Genomic DNA, 20,522 nt, shown 5'->3' with positions numbered 1-20,522 from the left:
AGTTTGCACTTATATACTGAGCTGGCAAGCTAGAAAGATGTTTAGGTAGATACACAATTATTCAAAGATCGAACTGAAATTAAGATGGTGCCATTAAAAGCACTTCCAGCAGACATTTGCCGAATGAAGGACAAAACTATTTGAGTTACTAATGTTGCACAGACAAGGAAATAACTTTAAAAGCATCCACTTGATAATGCCTTTAGAGAGGACGGGGAGGGAGAGCAATAACGGTAATGCTTTTTGAGTGCAGTGACAGCCGTACAGCACACACTTCTCAACACAGAATTTGAGAAACACCTGAAAAATATTTTAAAAGTTCAATAGGCCATTTGAGCATGCAGTTAGATTGTACCAATTCATTCTGGATAGAGAAACTTTTGTACTAGACATACTCTTTCAAAGTAGTTTTCTGTAATAAAACCTCAGTGATTATCCTGCTTGCAGTTACTACTCCATACTTCCTTTAGAGCTTAAGAAGGAGTACAGCATCTTCCTAGGGAAAGGTTCACAGGGCTGCACAAGCTGCTGCCCATGCTGTGCCCAAGGAGCAGGTGTAGCACAGGTACACACATCCCAGTGGCAGGACTGTACAGACACAAAGGGATCAAGGCAGGCTTTTAGACCAGTTTTCCACTACTCCTTTCTGAACACTCACCCTACATCTCACAGCATCCTCCTCCCCTTCCTCATCAAAACACAAATATAGCTGTCCTGCAGCTGTAGTGTAACTCTGCCTCGCCACAATACTACAATGACAGTTCAGCAAATATCTTGGAAAACCTATCTAAAGGAGGATGCAGTGTAGTAGTAGTGAGAGATGAGAGTAGCTTACTTTGCACACAAAAGCATGACGCAGAGAAATACTATCATTAAGATAACAGAAAAAAATTGAAATAGAAATGATTTTCACATATGTCAGGGGGTAAGGAATTTTATACCCATTCTCTGACTAGAAGCATCACAGAGAAGTCATTTAACCAATATCCTTATCTGTAGTTTTCAATATATGCACACAGGTGGCAGTTCATTAGCTACCATTTGTTTTGAACACTTTACCTTGAATTCCATTCAATCTTCCTTTTTTGGCTGAGATTGCTAAAACCAGGTGTTATCCGTGTTGACACCCAAGAGCTTAAAACATGGAACAGGAGCTGGAATACGGTAAAACTGGCGAGAACAATACCAATAGTCAGGTTGCTGAAGGAAGCCATCATTCTTCAGCCTGTAAAGAGAAGCAGTTGTTAATTTAAGTTCACCGACCATTCAACTTAAAGCAGCAGAGCGTCTTTGACAGCTAACTCCTTAATGAAAACACTATTCACTAACAGTATAAAAATGTCCCCAGAATTATTTTTTTAAATGTACAAGTTATGGAGTTTTTGGTTTTGTTTTGTTTTGTTGTTTTTTTTTTTTTTTTAATGCAGTATTTTTGCTTTTTAACTTGTATGTACATTTTCTATGCTCAAGCAAAGAAAAGTGGGATAACACCACAGCTTTCCCAACCTCTGTGACTGAACCCTCCACTCCCTGAGCACTGCAAGGAATGGCTCACAACTTTCCACTCCTGCCCAAGAAGCTCCAATGGTAAAACTCTTCTCATTCTTAACAGACTGACTGCTACCGACAGCACTTCAAAAAGTGACAGTGAAGTCACAGAAGCGTGGCAGAGATTTTCAGGACAGCTAAGGAGGCTTCAGTAAGCAACAGCCTCACTGCAGCTATACTCTGCACTCTACAGAGACCAGGTTTCTTGATTTGCACTTTTGTGCCTAACTAAGGGCTTCTCCTTGCAATATAGTGCAGGCAACACCATTCAGGCTTTCTTCTTCACACAAAAGCCTAATCTTTGGACATACCAAGAAGCTCCCCATCATCACAACCAATTATTTCAGATACTGGACCACTTAGCTACTTCATGAGGCCTAAATCAGTCACTAACCACGTCAAAACACAATTGCCAGTCGCTAAATGCTTCAGTCATTTCTCACAGATCTCCAGTATGTCCCAAGGCAGAGCAGTATTTCTCAGATGTCACAAACATCTGACACACATCTCTGGTCTGATGTATGTGAAATGTTTTATATTCCAAGACCCGCAAAGGCCACAAACTCTTAAAAAAGTCAATTTGTATTAAGATGAACACAAATTGGAAAAAAACTCACAGCAAATGGTTTGTTTTGAGCTATTTAAATGGCTACTTGGATCCTTATTTAGCTAACTGCTGTCACACCTGAAAACAAATAGAAGACTTACCGGTTAGCATAATTTGATATTACAACAACAATCTGATGCTTAAAAAAAGATAATAAATTAAGAAAAAAAAATGGATAGAATGATATAATACACACTCACTTCACATGTATTGTGGAATGAGGGAATGTGCATTAGATTTTTGGAATCATATCTGCATTGCAGATGGCAAGTAACAAGTATCAGGGAGAACAAAGGAAAGAAAGAAATTAAAGTCCTTTATTTAAAATAACAACTTGTAAAAAAAATAAAAAAATAAGTACAGTCATTTAAGTATGTAGGGTAGATGGCGAGTGAGTGTATGGAAATATGTTCTACATTAACACTGACAAGCTAGCCCATATGCTCCTGGTCTGCAGTGCAACTCAACCCAAACTACAGATAAGTGAGCACAATGAGAAGGTTCAGTTCACAAAGAGCACCTTTACTCCAAATCAGAATTTGAAAGTACATACATTGCAACACATCCTGGCTATCTGATGACCAGTTCTAGCTCAGCAGTAGATTACTCTAGAACATATTTAAGGGCATTCTACTGGTTTCAAACACTAGCCTGCACATCCCATGTTCTCTCAAGTACTTCCATACCATTCTCACTACATTTCTCCACTGACAAAGAGTACACCAAGCACAGATCCAGTTTTATGCAATTTTTATTACTAGAGACCCTGGGGGTTAAGTCTGATTTTCTAAGACTTGTCAGTTTGAAGGAATAAATCAATCATTTCTGTAAACACACCAAGGAGCAGTGAGTGGTGCCAGACTGCACTCCAGGGGCTGGAACTTTGTTATCATACCATTTAATTTGTAGGAAGTCTCTCTTGGACCATGTAAGGAAAAATAGGGTTGGTCTAATTCCTAAAGCACGTGAAAGAAGCCAAAACTCTTCTGAAGAATAGCAAACCACTGAACATCAATCACATCTCCTTCATCCTTTTGACTAGAAGATGAAGATGACAATTCTCACACTACTAATTATACTCATCTACAGTGGCTACACCATTACCTCTGGTTTTCAAAGGCACTGACATAATCTCTTGGACAAAAGAAAACCATGTTTTTTCTTGCAGCACCAGCACTCCTCAGCACCAGAAGAGTTTGTTAGGCACGTAATATTTCAGTGCACGGCGGGTGTTCATCTTAATACAGGAGATTATGGAATTAAACAGAAGACTCCCAACCATCCACTGCAAGAAATGATTTTAAAAGAGTTAACCTTTCCTCTAATCTTTCTTCTACGGACACTGTATGGGGAATTTAGGAAAAAGCGGTCACATGGAAAGTGTGTGATCAGACTTTGAAAGTACGATGTACATACACCTACCAGCACTTAGGGCAGCAGTACAGAACTGGGATGCTTGCAAGGGAGGCAGCAGAGGAGAAACCAGTCACCTGGCTGCTCTGACAGATACTCAGAAGAGTTTTGTAATACTGATTTCAGAAAGTGATTTCATACATGCTTTATCAAAACACCATTCAAGTGCCGAAGTCCAGGAATAATTCCATATTTCACTTGGGCAAACAAAAATGCTGTGTTTAAATTCACTTCAAGGACCACCCTGCAAACATCATGTTCCATGTGAGATGGAAGAACAGTTCAGCTATAGACATTTTCTCATATGCCTAAGTTGTTTTCAACTGTGTACAACTCGCCATGAAAATCAACTGTAGCTTACCATGTTCTCTTTTAAATAAGAAAAATCATTCACCTTGCTGAACTGAACTTTATAACTTAAAGAAACATAATACACTTCTGGTTACCTATAGTTTCTTTGCCCCAAGGAAAAGAGCCAAAGTTAGGAAATCAAAAGCAGCTTTCAAGTATGCTGTGGCTCTCTGCCCCAATATTTTCTCATGGCATTCCAGCAAAGTCCAACCTGGACACAAAACGGCATGGATTATATATGAGCAGACACTTTATCCCCCAAACTGCACAGTCATTGATTACCATTCAGTCAGCTGATAGTGGAGAGAGCTGGAGTAACTACTTTGCAACACAGGAGAAGAGTAATGTAACAGAGTTGGATCCTCACCATTAGTTATTGAACAGCAGTCTGCTCCTGGCTCACCCAGATTATCGTCTTAACCATTCAGTTAGACAGAAGTTACAACTTCACTCTTGCATCTTTCAAAGTAGACTTTAGGTAGACAAATATCAAACACTGGAAGCTGACAACTGTCAGCAAGGTGTTAGTTGCACACTGCCTCCAGCAGCACAGTATTGAACTGTTCTACCAACCCCACTAAGTCTGAAAGAGCTAACAACATCACTTTTCATTCGTACTCAGAAAGAGCTAAAAGCACAGTCCTTTCATCTGGTATTAACAGCATGCACTTTTCCTCACATTCTGCTTCTACTTGAAAGTCAGGGGAAAAAGTAGGAAAAAAAACTTCCATTAAACAGACATATCTAAAGTCAAAATTCATTCATCTCCAATATGAAAACATTGGCAACTTCTGATAGCAAAACGCCAGCACTTACTGAGAGCATAAAGGAGGAGAGTTACCCGGCACTTGTACCATCAATGGCACTCAGCATTTATGTCCTGCTCAGCGTCCCACTGCTCACATCAACCATTCCCATCAGAACAATAAGACACGCTGCTCTGCCACAGACCCAGTGCAGAGGCACAGCCCACAGCCCTCACCTCTTCCAAACTGGATTACAAGACCAATGGGGTCACTTCCCAAACAAGAAAACGTGGTAAAGCTGTGAGATTGCAATACCAGGGTATCCCACTCAGCACCATACTCTCCCGGTCTGGTTAAAACTCACAGCTCAATCCAATCCTTGTAAAACTTACTATGGTAATTTGCAAAGAACACTGTGGTACTGCTGACTGTTGGCACAGTTTATAATAAGCCTAATAATAAACCAGCTGCAATGCTTGAGCGTTGTTGGGTCTGAACTGCAGTTTCTATTGCCCTGATTAGCTTGGCTCTGCACTTGCTAGCTCGGTAGGAAACGCAGGAAATATCCTCACCACATCACAGCAGTATAATGGAGACACGAAAAAAAGCAGTAACGATCATAGCTTAAGACATTCCCTGTTCTATGTAAGGACATTTACACGCCAAGCTCCACTTACGGCTCATCTACGGAGCGCCGTGGCAGCAATCCGAAGAGACGCAGTTTGGTACCGAAGCGAGCTACGTGTTGCTATGTCATTTACCCGAAACATCCATCTCCTCACACACTGCAAAAAGTTCTCAGCGGGAAAGCAAGGGGGAAAACAGAGAGGAAAGGAAAGAGAGAACTTCCCGGAGATACGGCGAGCGCAGACCGAGCGGCATCGGAGCCCCGCAAGAAAGCACGAGCAGCGGCCCGGGGCCGCGTTACCTCGGTGCGCGCTCAGCCGGGAGAGGCGGAACCCCGCGGGCAGGGGTAAGGGCAGGGGCAGGGTCGGCCCCAGCGGAGCGCACCCCCGCCGTGAGCCGAGGGAGGAAGACGTCCGCTGCGCTCCGAGCTGCCACGGCGCCCAGCGCCGCCGGCTGCGGCCCGCGGGCGGCCCCGTGTGGGGCGGGCGCCGAGAGGGAGGGAGGGAGCCGCCGCGCAGCCCGGCGGGGGTGTGGACGAAGGGGCTGAGCTGCGCCGCCCCTGCGCCTTTACCCCCGCTTCGCAGCCTCCGTTCGCTCGTCCTCGCCGGCTAACAGAAACGGGAGGGGAGACAGAAGGGGGTGTGAGCGCCCACTCTTCCCGGCCCGCCGCACCTGGAAGTGGGGCTACCGGGGCCGAGCCGCAGCCTCCGCCATGCCTCTCAGCGGCGGCGAGACCGGCCCTTCCCGCACAGGATGCTCGGGTTACGGCAGGCGCTGCCTTAAAGCGGCCGAGCCGCCACCTGCCGCCGGGCTCCGCCAGGGGAGGGCGGCTCCCCCACCCCCGGAGCCCCCGGCGGACCGAAACCGCGGTAAGCGGCGCCGACGGGCACCGGCGGATCGGGGCGCGGCAGCGGTAGCGGCAGGGTGCGGGCACACCGCAGCGCCCGGAGCGGGGTCAGCCGCACCGCCCCGCCGCGGTGGCGTTGCCGCGCCGTGCTAAAAATCCGACACGAACCGGAACGGCCGCACCGCCCGCTGTCAGCCGCGGGGGACGGCAGCGCCTCTGCCTCCCTCCCTGGGCGGCTTCCCGACAGCGCTGCGCCCGCCCCGCCGAGCGCACTCACCGCCTCTCCGTCGGCTGCGGGCTCACTGCGCCGCGCCGCGCTGGACTCTGGACCCCAAATTCTGCTAAACGCGCGGGGCTGAGAAAGGCTTACGTGTCGGGGGAGGAAAAAAGGCGGCTATGCAGAGCGTTTCACCCTCCAACAAAATTCCAGTCACCGAGCATTCCCATAGGCCCGCCGCCGAAAATATTTCATGGGAAAAATGCTCCTCGACAGCACCTCACGTATGAAGGGTGCAGTGCCCGTGATCCTGGGCTGTGCAGAGTGCAGGTACTGCTGATACTCGCCGGCTTTCAAATCAAATGCACCGACTTTGTTTAAATTATCGTTCATTTTACATTTTCGAGCCATCACATAGTATTTAAAAAAAAAATAAAATAAAAATCAAAGCAAAATTGCATTAACAAAATTAAACACTAGGAAGATTAATGGACTTGGTTAATTTCTTCCAGGAAATGGCAAATCTTACCAAGCAGGAAACAAAATGCTCAGAATTGTTTCCTTTGGTACACCTCTACTATCAAATTCATCCTAAGCCACCTCAACTTCCATTTTCCAGTAAGGATGACTGATCTTTAAGATAAAAAAAAGTACCAATTCTCTCAACCAACATAACATTAAAGGTATTCATTCAGATGTACGTTGCAACATCACAACAGGATAAGCTGCCGTTGCCCAAGAAACCATCTATTCCAGCTGTGCTCACTAATCTCTCTTGCAAGATGTCTCTCACAGAAACTGCCATTGCCTTACTGGAACAGGCTGGAATGCAGGTACTGACTGGTGAGCCAATAAGCCACCCCTGCTGTAGAACTGGAAACCTGTAGGAGGTGAGCAGGGCCCATCCCCAGCACCTGTAGTTGCTTAAAGCCACTTCAGCTTAATCCATTGCTGAACAAAGAAATCAACCTCCAGGTAAGAATTTGTGTAAAGATCTGGATTGCTGAAGCATGACTTCAGCTGGACCTGTGTCCTGCAGCTGACCACTGACCAACTCCAGCAGCATTTTAGTAGCAAAATTCCACACGACGTACTCAGCTGAGTAAAGCAGATCTTAATCCTGCTTCCAACCTTCTTCCAGCAAAAAACAGATGGACAAAGACAGCAACTGCACATACACATAAATACTTAACAAAATTAGGATTAAAAAAACCCTCATATTTTATTCTGTCATATCAATTTATTCCTCATATAGCGCAATATTTCAGCCTACCCTCTATTATGTTCGTCTAGGGTTTCTGATGAAACAGAACAGCCAATAAAACCTCAGAACAGTATGTTGAGATCATAAACCACTTTCAAAATGGCAAACTAGAAAAGTCTGAAGAGTATTTTCTTCAAAAAATCACTTTCCAACAATCGGGCCTCACTTTTTGCTTAGTCCTGTATCACCAGATTTAAAATTTCTTTGTACGTACCCTGTACGTACTTCTTTGTACATATTGTGTGCATACTTTGTACATACCTTGCCCTCCCTAGCCAAAATGACTGCAATAACCATCTTCCATTCAAATGAGCAGCAAACCTCTGGGGTGACAGAGGGTCTGTGGCACCAGCAAAGGCAGCGAAGGCTATTCTCAATCCTGCAGGGACACAAGGAGAGGCAGGCTCTGGCAAGGACTCCCTGCTCACAGCTCACAACCCACAGGCTCTGACCAATGAGCTCTGGTATATTTCTCAGCCTTGTCTTAAGGTGTTCTTTCTCCCAGCTGCCTGAGGTCATGATTGCTCTAGCAGAGCACAACAATTAAAGGAGGTTAATTGTTTAATATGCCAGCTTGTGACCTGGAGGCTCTTCCATGAAGGTGTAACAGTACCTAGCAGCAGGGTAAAGCAGGCAGATCAGCATGGTAAAGCAGACATGGTAGTCTCTTAATCTGAACAGATAACTCTGCCAGACCACCGATCAGAGTTTTAAGCCTCAAAAAAAAACTCATCACCATTCTGCAGTTATAGAGCTAGGAAGCATCTAGAAGACAAACCAGACACTCCCCAGGCCTCTACACCAGCCTGTGTAGTACACATCTTACCAAACAATTCCTTTGGCCCAGCACAGCGTGTGGGTGCAACTTGTCAGACCTGCCTCACTGCTTTCACCTTGGCCCACAATAAGCACATTGTCAAACACCAGAAGCAGTGCTGTTTTTCAACAGCTCAACGTGCTTTGTTGAGCAAAGCTGACTGGAAAGCTGACAGATGATGATGCACTGAGAATTCCAGGCTGGCAACTGCACTCCCTATGGGATCTCTCATTCTTTTGACAAAAGGGATTTGCAGATAAAAGAGAACTGGCTAAGGAGGTACAAAGGTATTGAAGTAGAAAAAAAGGCTGTAGACATGTTTAAATATGGCTACTGTATGCCCAGGCTAACTTACTTTTGTTATCTGTCCTCTTTTTCAGCTAGAAATGTCCTGCAGGAAGATTTTGAGCTGCCTGTACATTTGGAATTGGATGTTACTGCATATTTCCAGCAGCTTCAACTTGGAAGTCCTATGTCCAGTAATACTCAAGAAGTATTTCGTGCAAGCACTCTATGCCCTTATTGCATGGGCAAGGAAACTCCAACAAAATCAATAGAGTAACTTTACACTCCAATAAAGTTCTGCATGAATCACAGAGAATACCCTGAGCTGGAAGGATCAGAGTCCAATTCCTGCCTCCACGCAGGACCCAAACCCTGTATCTGAGAGTGCTGGCCAAAAGCTTCCAGAACTCACGCAGGTTTGAAGACATGCCCACCACCCTCTAGCACAGACCCTGTCCCTAGCCCCCAGCTGCCCCTCCCCTGACTCAGCTCCATGCCATTCTCTCGGGTCCTGTCACTGCCACAGAGAGCAGAGCTCAGCACTGCCCCTCCACTCCCTGTGAGGAGCTGCAGTTGCCATAAGGCCTCCTGCCTCAGCTCCTCTACTGAGCACACGCAGGGATCTTGGCTGTTCCTCACATGCCTTGACCTCCAGACCCTTCAGCATCTTTGCATTCCTTCTTTGGATGTTCTCTAATAGCTTTCCATGCTTCTTACATTGTGGCATCAAGACCTGTACACAATGCTCGAGGTGAGGCTGCACAGTGCAGAGCAGAACAAGACAACCCCCTCCCCTTGCCTGGTGGAAGTATTGGGCGTGATGCACACCAGGGTACAACTGGCCTTGTTGTCTGCCAACACACATTGCTGACTGATTTCAACTTGACATCACCCAGAAACCCCAGATCCCTTTCCATGGAGCTGCTCTCCAGCCTCTCATCCCCCAATCTGTACATACATCCAGGGTTGCTCTGTCCCAGGTACAGAATCTGGCACTTGCTCTTGTTAAACTTCATGCAGTTGGTGATTGTCCCAGCTCCCTAATTTGCCAAGATCTTTCTGCAAGGCCTCTCTATTCTCGAGGGATTCAGCAGCTCCTCCCAATCTAGTGTTATCCACAAATTTACTTAGTATACCTTCCTGTCTATCATCCAAGTCACTGATGAACTTACATCACAACCACTCAGAGCACTTGCACTAAGCCCTGCTAGGATGCCTACTGCTGCAACTTGTGCACCTGTTATTCGCATTGGAAATACAGTAGCCCAAGGGTGGGATAAACAGTAACCACAGTAGCAACATAGCCAACTGGCTGCTATACCCTTTATGCACACTTTTATCACTCCCTTTGCTGTTGTCACCAATAGCGCTGTCAAGAGACACCCCAATATCAAACGTAATTTCTGGAGCCAAGCTTCAGCTGGGAAAGGAAGTTAAGGGCAACGGAGTTGCTGAGGCAAGGTGTAGCACAGAGATAAAGGAATGGGGGGACAAGAAAAAGAAATAATATTCCATCTACACAATAGAGAACATATGCTGAAAGAGCACTGGGAAAGCAGGGAAGACATGGAGGTACTACAGTAACATTTGTAGATAACAGCATCCTGTTGGTTTCAGTTGAATCCACTTATTTACACTACATAAGGGAGAAGTTTGGACTCTTCCTTTCATCCACACATTAAAACCTCTTGGTTATACTGATGATTTTAAGCTTCATGCCAAATAGCTCAAAAATTCAACAAATGAGGAACAAATCTGGATGAAATTGAGTGGATCTGCTAAGATGGGGTGGCAAAGAAAAGTAGCAGCTCATCTTCAGCCAAGTTGTACACACCTGTTCCGTATCCTTCTCCTTCTGTAACTGACAAACAGGGGGGCACTTCAGGTATGGCAGAAATTTACTGCCTGCTAAAATCTGAGAGGTGACAATGAACAGAAAACCCCATGGTACCCTTTTTAAGTGTGCCTGTTATTTCAAAACTTTGCTGTCTCAGAGCTGAGCTTGCCTCTGCAGGGTATGAAACTTTTATCACAGCCACCGTACAGTAAAGTGAGGCATATGTGAGAAAGCAAAATACTTCCAGAGCAGCTGAAAAATTACTGCAGTTCTGGCTTTGAACTTAGGACATTACTAACCTTCCCGTCCAAATTAAGAATAGAATCTTGATGTTTAAAGCACAACCTGACCACTTTATGAAAGAAATTATATAACATAGTGCTGTGGCAGCAATGGATTGAACCCAGTGACCTAAAAAGAACTTAAATTTATTTTCATGTCAGGAAACCTACCTCCAGCAGTAGGTTATATTCCCAGAGAATCAATTATACATATAAACAAAAACATCGTGGAGATGAAGGAATGTATGAAAGAGCAAGCACAATTCTCTTTTCACAGCGCTGTGAATCAAGAGCAACTGCAGTGAAGCCAACAGACTGGTGTGAGTGAGAAAAGAGCCAGCTCTATTGTCCAAAAATTGCTCAGGCCGCCCCTGGAGTCTAATCACAGTAACTGTAGGCAGCTAATGTTACAGCATTTAATACAGACAACCCATGGCTGAAAAGACACTGAAGAGAAAGGATCTAAATTTGGCGTTAGCTAAAATAGCTGAGAAAATGGCAGGGAAATGGTGATTGGAAATAGGAAAAAAAAAAAAAAAAAAGGTGCCATTTAAAAAACAACACAACTCCTGCTCCTACTCACACCCTCCCCACCACCCCAAAACCAAAAAATGCACAGAGAAAACAGTTTCTATATGCTTCCCCCACATAGGTTCTGCATGTTCCCAGTTAATGGTTACTGAGCTGCGTGCTTGCCTGAAAAAAAGTACAATATCTTCTCTTTCCAACATCAGACATGTTTTGTACATCAATGAATGCTGTGTTATACACACTCAGATTGAATACTACAGAATGTAAATCTTACCTTTCCAGCACAGGTCACAATATCATTTCTTGTCACGTTTAATAAATTGTTACTCAAACAATATCTTCATTTTCTCCTGCATTAGTTTATTTCCTCTAAACACACTCTCCCTTTTCCATCTCAGACCAGTTAATTCAGCTCTCCTAGCTCCTGTCACTTCCCCATTTGAAACAGCACTTCTGACAGCAGTACTTACTCTCAGTGCTCAAAGGCTTGTTCTGGAAAGCTGTCTGGTCGCTTACCTCTTCCTGTATCTCAGCCTCCCTTCTTCAGTTTTCTTCTAGTTTTTCTGTCTTCTCCATTTATCTCTCATCACACGCTGCCTCCTTCATCTAATTACACCTCACCTGTAGCATCACCCTCTCTACTGGTGTTACTGTCCCAAGTATAATCATCCAGAAGTTACTGAGGACCTGTAAAATAGCACATGGTGAGTTTATCACCCTGCAGTACAACCCGCTACATTGACACACCACGTCAGCATTAAGAAAAAACATCAAACTGCATTACGATAGGTGCTAAACACAATTCACAGAACTCTCAAGAACACCAGCTCTCTTTTCCTCTTTTTGCCTTTCCTGCTTTGTCCTCTATTTTCTCACCCCTTTTCTGTCACAGTATTTTCTTCCACCACTACTAGCCTCACACTCCTCCATGCATTCTCTCCCTCCTGATGTGCCCAAAAGACACATCTGAGTAATGAAGTAATAAAGCCAGCCCTGCAGCTTTATCACTTATGTCCTTTGCCCTTTAATAAACAAGGCTGCACCTGAATGCATCCTTAGGATCAGCAAACTAAGGATCTAGAAAGCATTCAATTCCCAAAGGCTTAAACTAGAGAGCTCTGAAATTAATGCAACTTCTTGGTTCCCTAATGCACGAGATGAAGCACACTGAAAGCAGCAGGAGGAAGCCTGAGATAATTCAAGACTATTTTCTTTGCATGCACATATTTCCCTCTGCATTGTGATAGCTGAGGCTCTTAGCAACAAGAGCACTGTGGAATGGGGTAGCGACTGGAATTTGGTGATGTCAGAACAGCACAGAATGGTAGATGTACTTTGTAATGGCATATGATTGAAAAGCATGAAATTACAACCAAGCAACACTACAACTGAGCAAATTATTTCTCAGCTATTTAACATGCAAAGGGTCAGAAAGAAATACCTTTTTAATATGCAGACTGTTAATTAAAATTAACATAATTTAGGTAGAGAATAAAACCACGTGTTCACCCTAGGTATTCTGCTGTACATGACAGCATCAGATGTTCAGAAGCAGCACATCAGGTAATGAGGGAGAACGCACACTTGGGAGTACTGCTCACCTGCATGCTAAAGACAGCTTCTAAGCCTCACGTAGATCAGCCTAAGCTTTGGCACATGCCATAGCAGCTGCCCCACATCCAACTAGGCCTCTTTCAGAATGTATCATGATGCAAAAAGATTGGTTTATAATGTATCTGACATTAAAACATCTTTAATCTGAAAATGTTACGTAGTTTCTTCAGACGATACAGATGCTCCTGAGTATTCTGGTCAATTTTTAAGATTTTACAAAAGCATTTCTACCATTTTCCTGAGTTTTCCACCTTTTGTTGATCTGTCAGTCTTCAGGAAATGAAGGAAAATTACTCAGCAGCACAAAGAAACAACAAAACCTCCTGCACACACATAACTTACGTCTAAATGCAACCAAAGTCCATGCTAAAAATCCTGAATAAATTTTAAAAAATATATCATTTTCTACATGGTTTGCTAATACAATATTGAATAATATTCTCAGTAACTGTAAACATTTCAGTAAACAACATATTTATCTTACATATTAAAACCTTCATAATTTCTTTTTTGGGGGTAAATATTAATGGGGATAATACATGGCTTCTGAAGGAAATATATTTTATGTTCTAAATGTACCTGTTTCAAAGCCCTAGAATGTACTTCTCTTTATTTTTGCTGATAATATCTTTTTGTAAAAATGCTGCTTGTGGAATTAAAGCTGTAATTTATTTTAAACAAATGTGTATTAGTACTCTTACCAATTATTAGCTTCTTACCTAGAATTTCATTCATAGTTTCCATTGCTACCAGCAGGTTTAGAGATCTTCCATCTGTCTACAGCCTTGATCTGCACATTATTTCAAACGAGTCCCTGTGCAGTTTTGGTCATGTTAAGGAGCTCGTGCTCTGTCCTGTAACTTGCAAATCTCTTATCTAAACAGCAGTCCTGGTAAGAAAGATAGAAAAAGAGAAGAAACACTGGATTTACATCATTTCACACTGAAACACAGAACTAAAGCTTTCCTTTCAGACCCAGTGGGGAAAGCTTTTGGGCTTCCATTTCCACTGGGACTATTCAAACACCATAAACACTTTTACAGATAAGCAGCACTCACTCTGATGTACTCATATCTACAAATATTAGGAAAGAAATTGAATATAAAACACAAAGATTATAAACAATAAGTTAAGAAAACTGGAAAAACAATCTAATTGGCTATGTAATATGCATAAGTAAAGCTAAGGTGGTCAACATGAAAACATATGTAAACATTGTAAATGAGTTTGAAAAGTCTCTCTGTGAATTGCAACAAATACACTGTGTAATTGTATACAGTGCCATTTTTCTGGATACATAATATTAATCAATTGCAACACCACTGCTTTTGTCCAGCATTATACGTTTATTCTTGTTATATTGTGTATATACACACCTTGCTACAATAATACTACTGGATCTTCATAAAGAAGCTCCATTTCAACACTTGTTCACTTGATTCGTGGAGTCACAGGTGTTACACATCTGGAGTTCCTCTGGCAATGTCTTCTTTCTCTACATGGAAACTATACCCAGAAGAAAAAAGAGCATTCCACTGACAGTAAGAGCCTTCACATCCAAGCTATCTTGGGCAGCAGGCCACATGTACAAGGACCTGGATGTTCCAGCCTCAAGGCCCACGTGTGTTGTGCTACACACAGGTCAAGAACATTGCGGTCACATTGCACCCCATGTGCACACAGTCAGCACTGGACCCACTGCATGCACCAGACTCACCATGTGGCAAGTGCAGCATATTCAGAGCTCAGCATATCTGATCCTGATGAATGTAGGCAATCTGGGCACTAAACACACACTTACTTGTCAAGTTATCCTAAAGAAAATACAAGGAGCCAGGCAATACGCTGTTCTTTGCATAATCAGTCTTTCTTTAAATTAACAGAAATTACATCTCCTTAAAACAGGGACATCTTACTTTTGTACAGCACCTGTCCCAACAATTCCTGCATACGGCAACAACAGAAAATACTCCAGGAGAGAACACATTCCCCATCAATGCTGGGGAAGCTGCAAGAATCACAGCTTCTTCTGGTGCTGATCTTGACTACCAAAACAAACACACAGGGAAGGGAATTCCAGAGCCAGTAACTTCCCCATGTCATTTTGAACAAACAGTTCTTCCTCCCACAGACAGCACTTTTGAAAGGGGATTGCAGTTTACCTGATGGGTTCTCAATTAGATGCAAAACAAACAAAAATATTTCAGTGCATGGACACACTCTTGGCACGGCTAATTCCTGTGTGAAAACTGCTGGGGTCTCCAATCATACCAGTCCTCAGACACAAAGGTCCAGAAGAAAAGAAAACATCATTTGTCTTCAAAGTGTTTTGAAAGTAATATGAAATCACATACAAGATCTCTACTTTGAAATTCTATTTTTATTTTTTTTCTGTACTTGTCTTTAATCCAGTGTTAGTAAATCAGGAGCTACCGTGACATCTCCTGAGAGCTTCCACAAGCATAAGTTCTTATTCTTTTCAGTCATACATTAAAAGTCAGTCAGCAAAATACTTAACATAATTTCTTAGCTCTAAGCAATTGTCTCGTTATCATCATTTAATTCACAACAACAGGAACCGACCCACCCTTATGGCACATGCATTAAATTCACACTGTTGATGCAAATGGTGTATAATTTCCCAGTTCATTTATTTGTAGAGAGAACAGCATTATGCATCATCTGAGGTTGATGGGGGAAAAACGAAGAATGAAGATAACCTGTTTTTAAATGGTGTATTGATCACATAATTGAAGACTTAAAATGTAGTGCAGAAGGCAAGTTATTTGGTTCGTAAACTGTGAGAGCTTTTTATTAATAGTTTGCTTGACTTCACATCTTATACGTTGTAACAAAACAGGAAAAAAAAGCAGTAGAAGGAATGGCAGATTCCAGATTTTTTAATATATTGCCTTACAACATCAATGCACACACTTGTACGAAATAAAATACTGAGGTAACCTGGCCAGTCTTTGTAAACCTAAAAAGAACTCTATTTCCATGGAGAGTTCATGGTGCCATTACACTAAATTGCCTTTAATAGGATCTGGACCTCCAGATGTATCTGGCAGCATTCCCAAAACAACAGTCAATAAATGACATTTTTAAATATAACTGTAAAGACACAAAGAAAAGGGGAGGGAGGGAAACAAGAACCAAATACAGCACAGAACAAAACAGAACAAAACCAGAGCGTATCATCTCGTCCCTCTTCATATGACCTTTTTTTTTTTTTCCAGCTCCAGTATTTTACTAATTCAATGGCAGATCTTCAGAAATCTAAACAGCTCAGAAACCTTTCCTCTTTCATCTCAGGAAGCCGTCTTTATTGTGGAGGGCATCACACTTCATATCTTCATAAGCAGGGGATAGAGACAGCATAAAAGGGTGAGAGGCATTTTTCAAAAGCCTGAACATGCTGAGGGCAGAGTACTGGAACCTTCAGACAAAACTGAGATGCCAGCAGAGTCACCTAAGTACCAGTTTCCAGCCTGAAAAGAGGAGGAATATGCTGATGCAAGCTGATGGATGAGGTCATGGATAAGGCTGCCTCTCTCCACCAGCAGCATTAGCAATGGTCAATTTTCTCCTGGCAGCAGGGATCCAAAGAAAGCAAAGCAAACTGTGCCCCCACATTCTGCTCAAAGATCCATGGGAACTCACCAGTCTTAGTGAAGCAAGAAACATGCAGAGAATCTTACAACCTCACCACTGAGTATGCTGCAAATTCCATTTTAATTTATAAGCAGACTTGAAGATACATTTCTAGGAAGGTAGTATCAGACTCCAAACTTATTTTTAGGAATATAAATATACACAAAGAAAGGGGCAGGAGGTAGGGGATTATTTCTCCACACTGAGCAGCCAGAGGCACCCAGTGACCTCCAGGTTGTTCAGTACTTCTGAGCTGTGAAACAATAGCCTCTTTCTCCCAACACTTTGAATAGATCAAAGAACATGAGTTTACATTATGTTGCAGGACCGCTCCCTAAGCATACTACTCAGTAATCAGGCCAAGTTACAGTGTGCAATTTTGGTGCTGTATACTATAAAAGCCTGTGCTTTCTAAAACCACACTCAGAACACATCCACACTGCTACCAAATGTGGGGTCATTGGAGCAATGGGACCAGCTTACTGCTGTGCTGTCAGATGTGGCTGACAGGACATCTGGTATCAGTGTATCTCATGTCCATCACTGAAAATCTTTTCCCCTACAGGTTGCTACTTTGATTGCAAATTCATAGGTGGCACTTAGAGGCCCAGAGAGGTTTCCATAAGCAGCCTCTTCCCTCCCACCCATTCCCACAGAGCACATACAGAGACTTGTCACAGCCACAAAGGGGAATCTGGATATTTCTAAAGAAATGTAAAATCTGCAGGCAGCTGGAGGGAAGGAGACCTTCCTTATTTAGCTGCTGTAAGCTAACAACCACTTTACTGTCTGTCACCTATGGCAGTGTTAGGCACCAGAGCACACTACCAGAAATTAAAATGGAAAGAATGGCAAATGTGAATGGGAGAGAGAAGACAATTTTAACAAAAAATTAATCTCATTATTTGAGAGATTTTGTTCCAGTCTTACAGCCACGGGGTCAAGCACTGTTCAAGTGCTTGCAAATGTTTTTTCTTTGTATTTAAGCAAATGCGAATCATGTTAAATATATATGAGAAATGCTGTTATGCCAGGAAGCACAGCACTAACTGTGATGTGACCATAAATATTACAGATGTTATTGATCCCAAATACTAATCGGGGCTTCTAAGATTGTTTTATTATAATTGCAATGATTTTTTAAGTTTCTGACTCACAAAAAAAGCCAAAGCAAACTTAGTCCAACCAAAGTAATTGGAAGTAACTGCAGCTAAGAGGGAAGCATTTTGTCAGACTGACTCTGATAAACCCTCATGCTGCCATCACGTGAGGTCACCTCTCACTTGGACACTGACCAGCTGCCTGCTCCACTCTAGCTGGTGCACAGCACTCTAGTTCACAAACTTAACAGTCCCTTCTGTTCCTAACAGCAGAATTTGTCACAACATTCATGATGCTGGTATTGTTCTAAAATCTTCCAGATACAGCTCTACAGTTCTAGCATGAGAAAAGATTAATTAGGAACTGTAAGGTGGAATGATACAAAGATGGTAACAGATATTAAAAATGTTATTTATGAGGAAAAACTCACCAATATGGATGCCTTCACTGGGAAATGCTGAGGCAGTCTCCACCAGGGAGCAATCTCCAAGAGATGCTGCCTTAGTGGTGGTCAGCCCTTAAATGAGGTCTGGAGGAGGTAGAGTCAAGCTTCACCCCTTCCAGGAGCACAGCTAAATTACTCTCACCTGCACTCCCACAGCTGACCCAACACTTACCTCAGCTGATTAATCAGAGGTTCAGGCTGTGATTACCAATTTCCCATACACGAACCCAGCCACAATTTTTTCCTCTAATCAGAGAACACAGCATCACTTCTCCTTATGTTGCTAAATAACATTGGAAACAAGCTTAAAAAAAAAAAAAAAAAAAAAAAAAAAAAAAAAGGTTTTGTGTAGAAATTGCTCACTTACATGAATTTGTGTCTTCCAAATCATTTCACATACAAAGTTATCCTGCAGAAATTGAGAATACTTAGATACGTAACATGTCTGAGCTTTAACGTGATAAACTGTTCCACAGGGCAATCTATCCAGTGGCAAAGCCTGGCTGACAGGTTCCTGCCCTTTTCCTCACACAACCTCAAACCGTTTTGGTAGTTTACCCCACAGTTGTGCTGCTGGAGATGTTTGTGGCACTGCATTCTAAGTCAAAATGCAGCAAAATAACCACATTTAAGAAAACAAGTTCAAGAAGATGCGGTGCACGTCCCCTGGGGCTGGCAGGAATCTCCTGAACAAGCCCTCTAGTCTGAGATTTGTTGTTGTAATGTAATATCCTTGAGCTCTAGGAATGCTGGATGGAGATTTTGTCCAGAATCACTTCCCCTGCTTTTACCCTACCTGTAAGTTACTTTGGAGTAAAAACTGCAGACTGAACAACCTGAACAAACCTCATCAAATGGACAAGGGATTTAAAAACTATTTATCCGGGAAAGCACCAAAAGCAAAATACTATCTGAACAATACAAGTACTTTGCTTTCCTACTTTTTAAAGTTAATTTTATATTCATTATACTTTTTATGCCTACTTTGAGGACTTGTCATTAAAAGAAGAAATAAAGCAATCAAAATGCCAGTTAAGAAAGCACAAATTTAAGTTGTACTTTAGTTGCAGGAAAAGAGTTTCTTGGAGACATGCACCAGACGTACCAGTAAGAATATTCCATAGAGAATATTCACACACAAAAAGGACTGCAGCATGTTTTTCTTCATACAATGGGAAATAGAAGAAAAACACAATACCATCGTGCTTTCTTCCTTTCTTCTGTACTTTAAGGTCATGTACCTCTATTGTTTCTAATTATTAGTTTTATGAAGCTAATAAAGTGGAAAGCAAAAATAATTTTTGAGATTTATGCATCCTCAACAGAACTATTAATTAAAGCCTTGGTGTTTCCAAATGTCAGTGATGATTAAGTAGCAATTGCTTTTGTGATGCTGTCTACAAGCAAGTTACTCATCTGAGTGGAAGACCATTCTATGGCAATACTTTTAATAGTCTGCTTCAGACAACTGCCTAATTACACGTTACACTGATGTAAGAAAGGAGAACGCATAATGTGAAGAATCGCTGGACATGAATCAGGAGGATTCGCTCAGCTCCAAAGCTGGTGGACGGCAGCTGGGAAACAAACACCTTGTTTGTAAATGACGCAGCAGTTACTAGAGCCCATGGCTGGCACACGTTTTTGTGACAAATGAGAGAGAACCTTCCAGCTTCCAAGGCTAAAACTGCAGCATCCGTGAACTCGAGGTAGAAGCAGCACACAGCAGTCGCTGGCACATGCCTGACATGCCACCCACAAAGCCTGTGGTGTCAGACCGCTCCGAGTAGTTCTGAAGCGCTGATCCCACCTGCTAGTTGAAGGACAGCCCTGGTAGAGGCCCCTCTCCCCTGATCACCGAATGCAATCCTCCCTTTGTCAGCGACAGCACCCCTCGCCTGAGGTCAGCCCTGTGCTGAGCCATCGCAACATCCCCCACAAGGCTGGACGCTGCAGAGATGGGAAGAATGCAGATCTGGTACCACACGCTTCATATAGAAATACAGGGCTGAAGCATTAGAACAAATCAAACCGAGAACTGTGAACGGCAGTAAAACATTACTATTCCTGCTTCACGCATCATTATACGCTATGCAAGTGTCAGTTCCGCCTGCGCGTACATACCTGAACTGCTTACTGCTGCGTGCCGGCCTGAGCTCCGCGCGCGTCAAAGGATGTGCAGCGGTACGCGCCTCCCGAGGCACACAGGGCGGCGCGCATCGCTGTCCGCTCCCGCGGTCCGACAGCGGCGGGACAGCGGCGGAGCAGCGCCGGGTCAGCCCCTGCCGCGCTCACGCACCGCCCCCGCCGGCGCCCGGCCCGGCCCCGCTCCGCCTC

At 43.2% G+C, this 20,522-nt stretch overlaps 1 protein-coding gene across 5 annotated transcripts in view; it reads right to left on the bottom strand.

The window, feature by feature from the left end:
• The window catches only part of TLCD4 (TLC domain containing 4), a 40,440-nt gene extending 19,951 nt beyond the window's left edge, over window positions 1–20,489 (bottom strand). The window contains exons 1-4 of one of the 5 annotated variants that reach the window (XM_072343743.1): window positions 20,310–20,489; window positions 13,705–13,874; window positions 11,842–12,058; window positions 1,060–1,225 (exon numbers count right to left, since the gene is read on the bottom strand). In XM_072343743.1, coding sequence (XP_072199844.1) covers window positions 1,060–1,217 — 158 coding nt within the window. In that variant the 5' untranslated portion in view covers window positions 1,218–1,225; window positions 11,842–12,058; window positions 13,705–13,874; window positions 20,310–20,489. Of the gene's footprint in view, window positions 1–1,059; window positions 1,226–5,342; window positions 5,756–6,416; window positions 6,624–11,841; window positions 12,059–13,704; window positions 13,875–20,309 lie in introns of those variants that run through there. The other 4 variants (XM_072343744.1, XM_072343742.1, XM_072343741.1 and 1 more) reach the window with 4 other exon arrangements.
• Window positions 20,490–20,522: the final 33 nt, after the last annotated feature.

This window comes from Excalfactoria chinensis, chromosome 8 (assembly GCF_039878825.1).
Source record: "Excalfactoria chinensis isolate bCotChi1 chromosome 8, bCotChi1.hap2, whole genome shotgun sequence".
NCBI lineage: Eukaryota > Metazoa > Chordata > Aves > Galliformes > Phasianidae > Excalfactoria > Excalfactoria chinensis.
The sequence above is the reverse complement of the archived record's forward strand: the minus strand, read 5'-3'. Positions and strand labels throughout refer to the sequence as shown.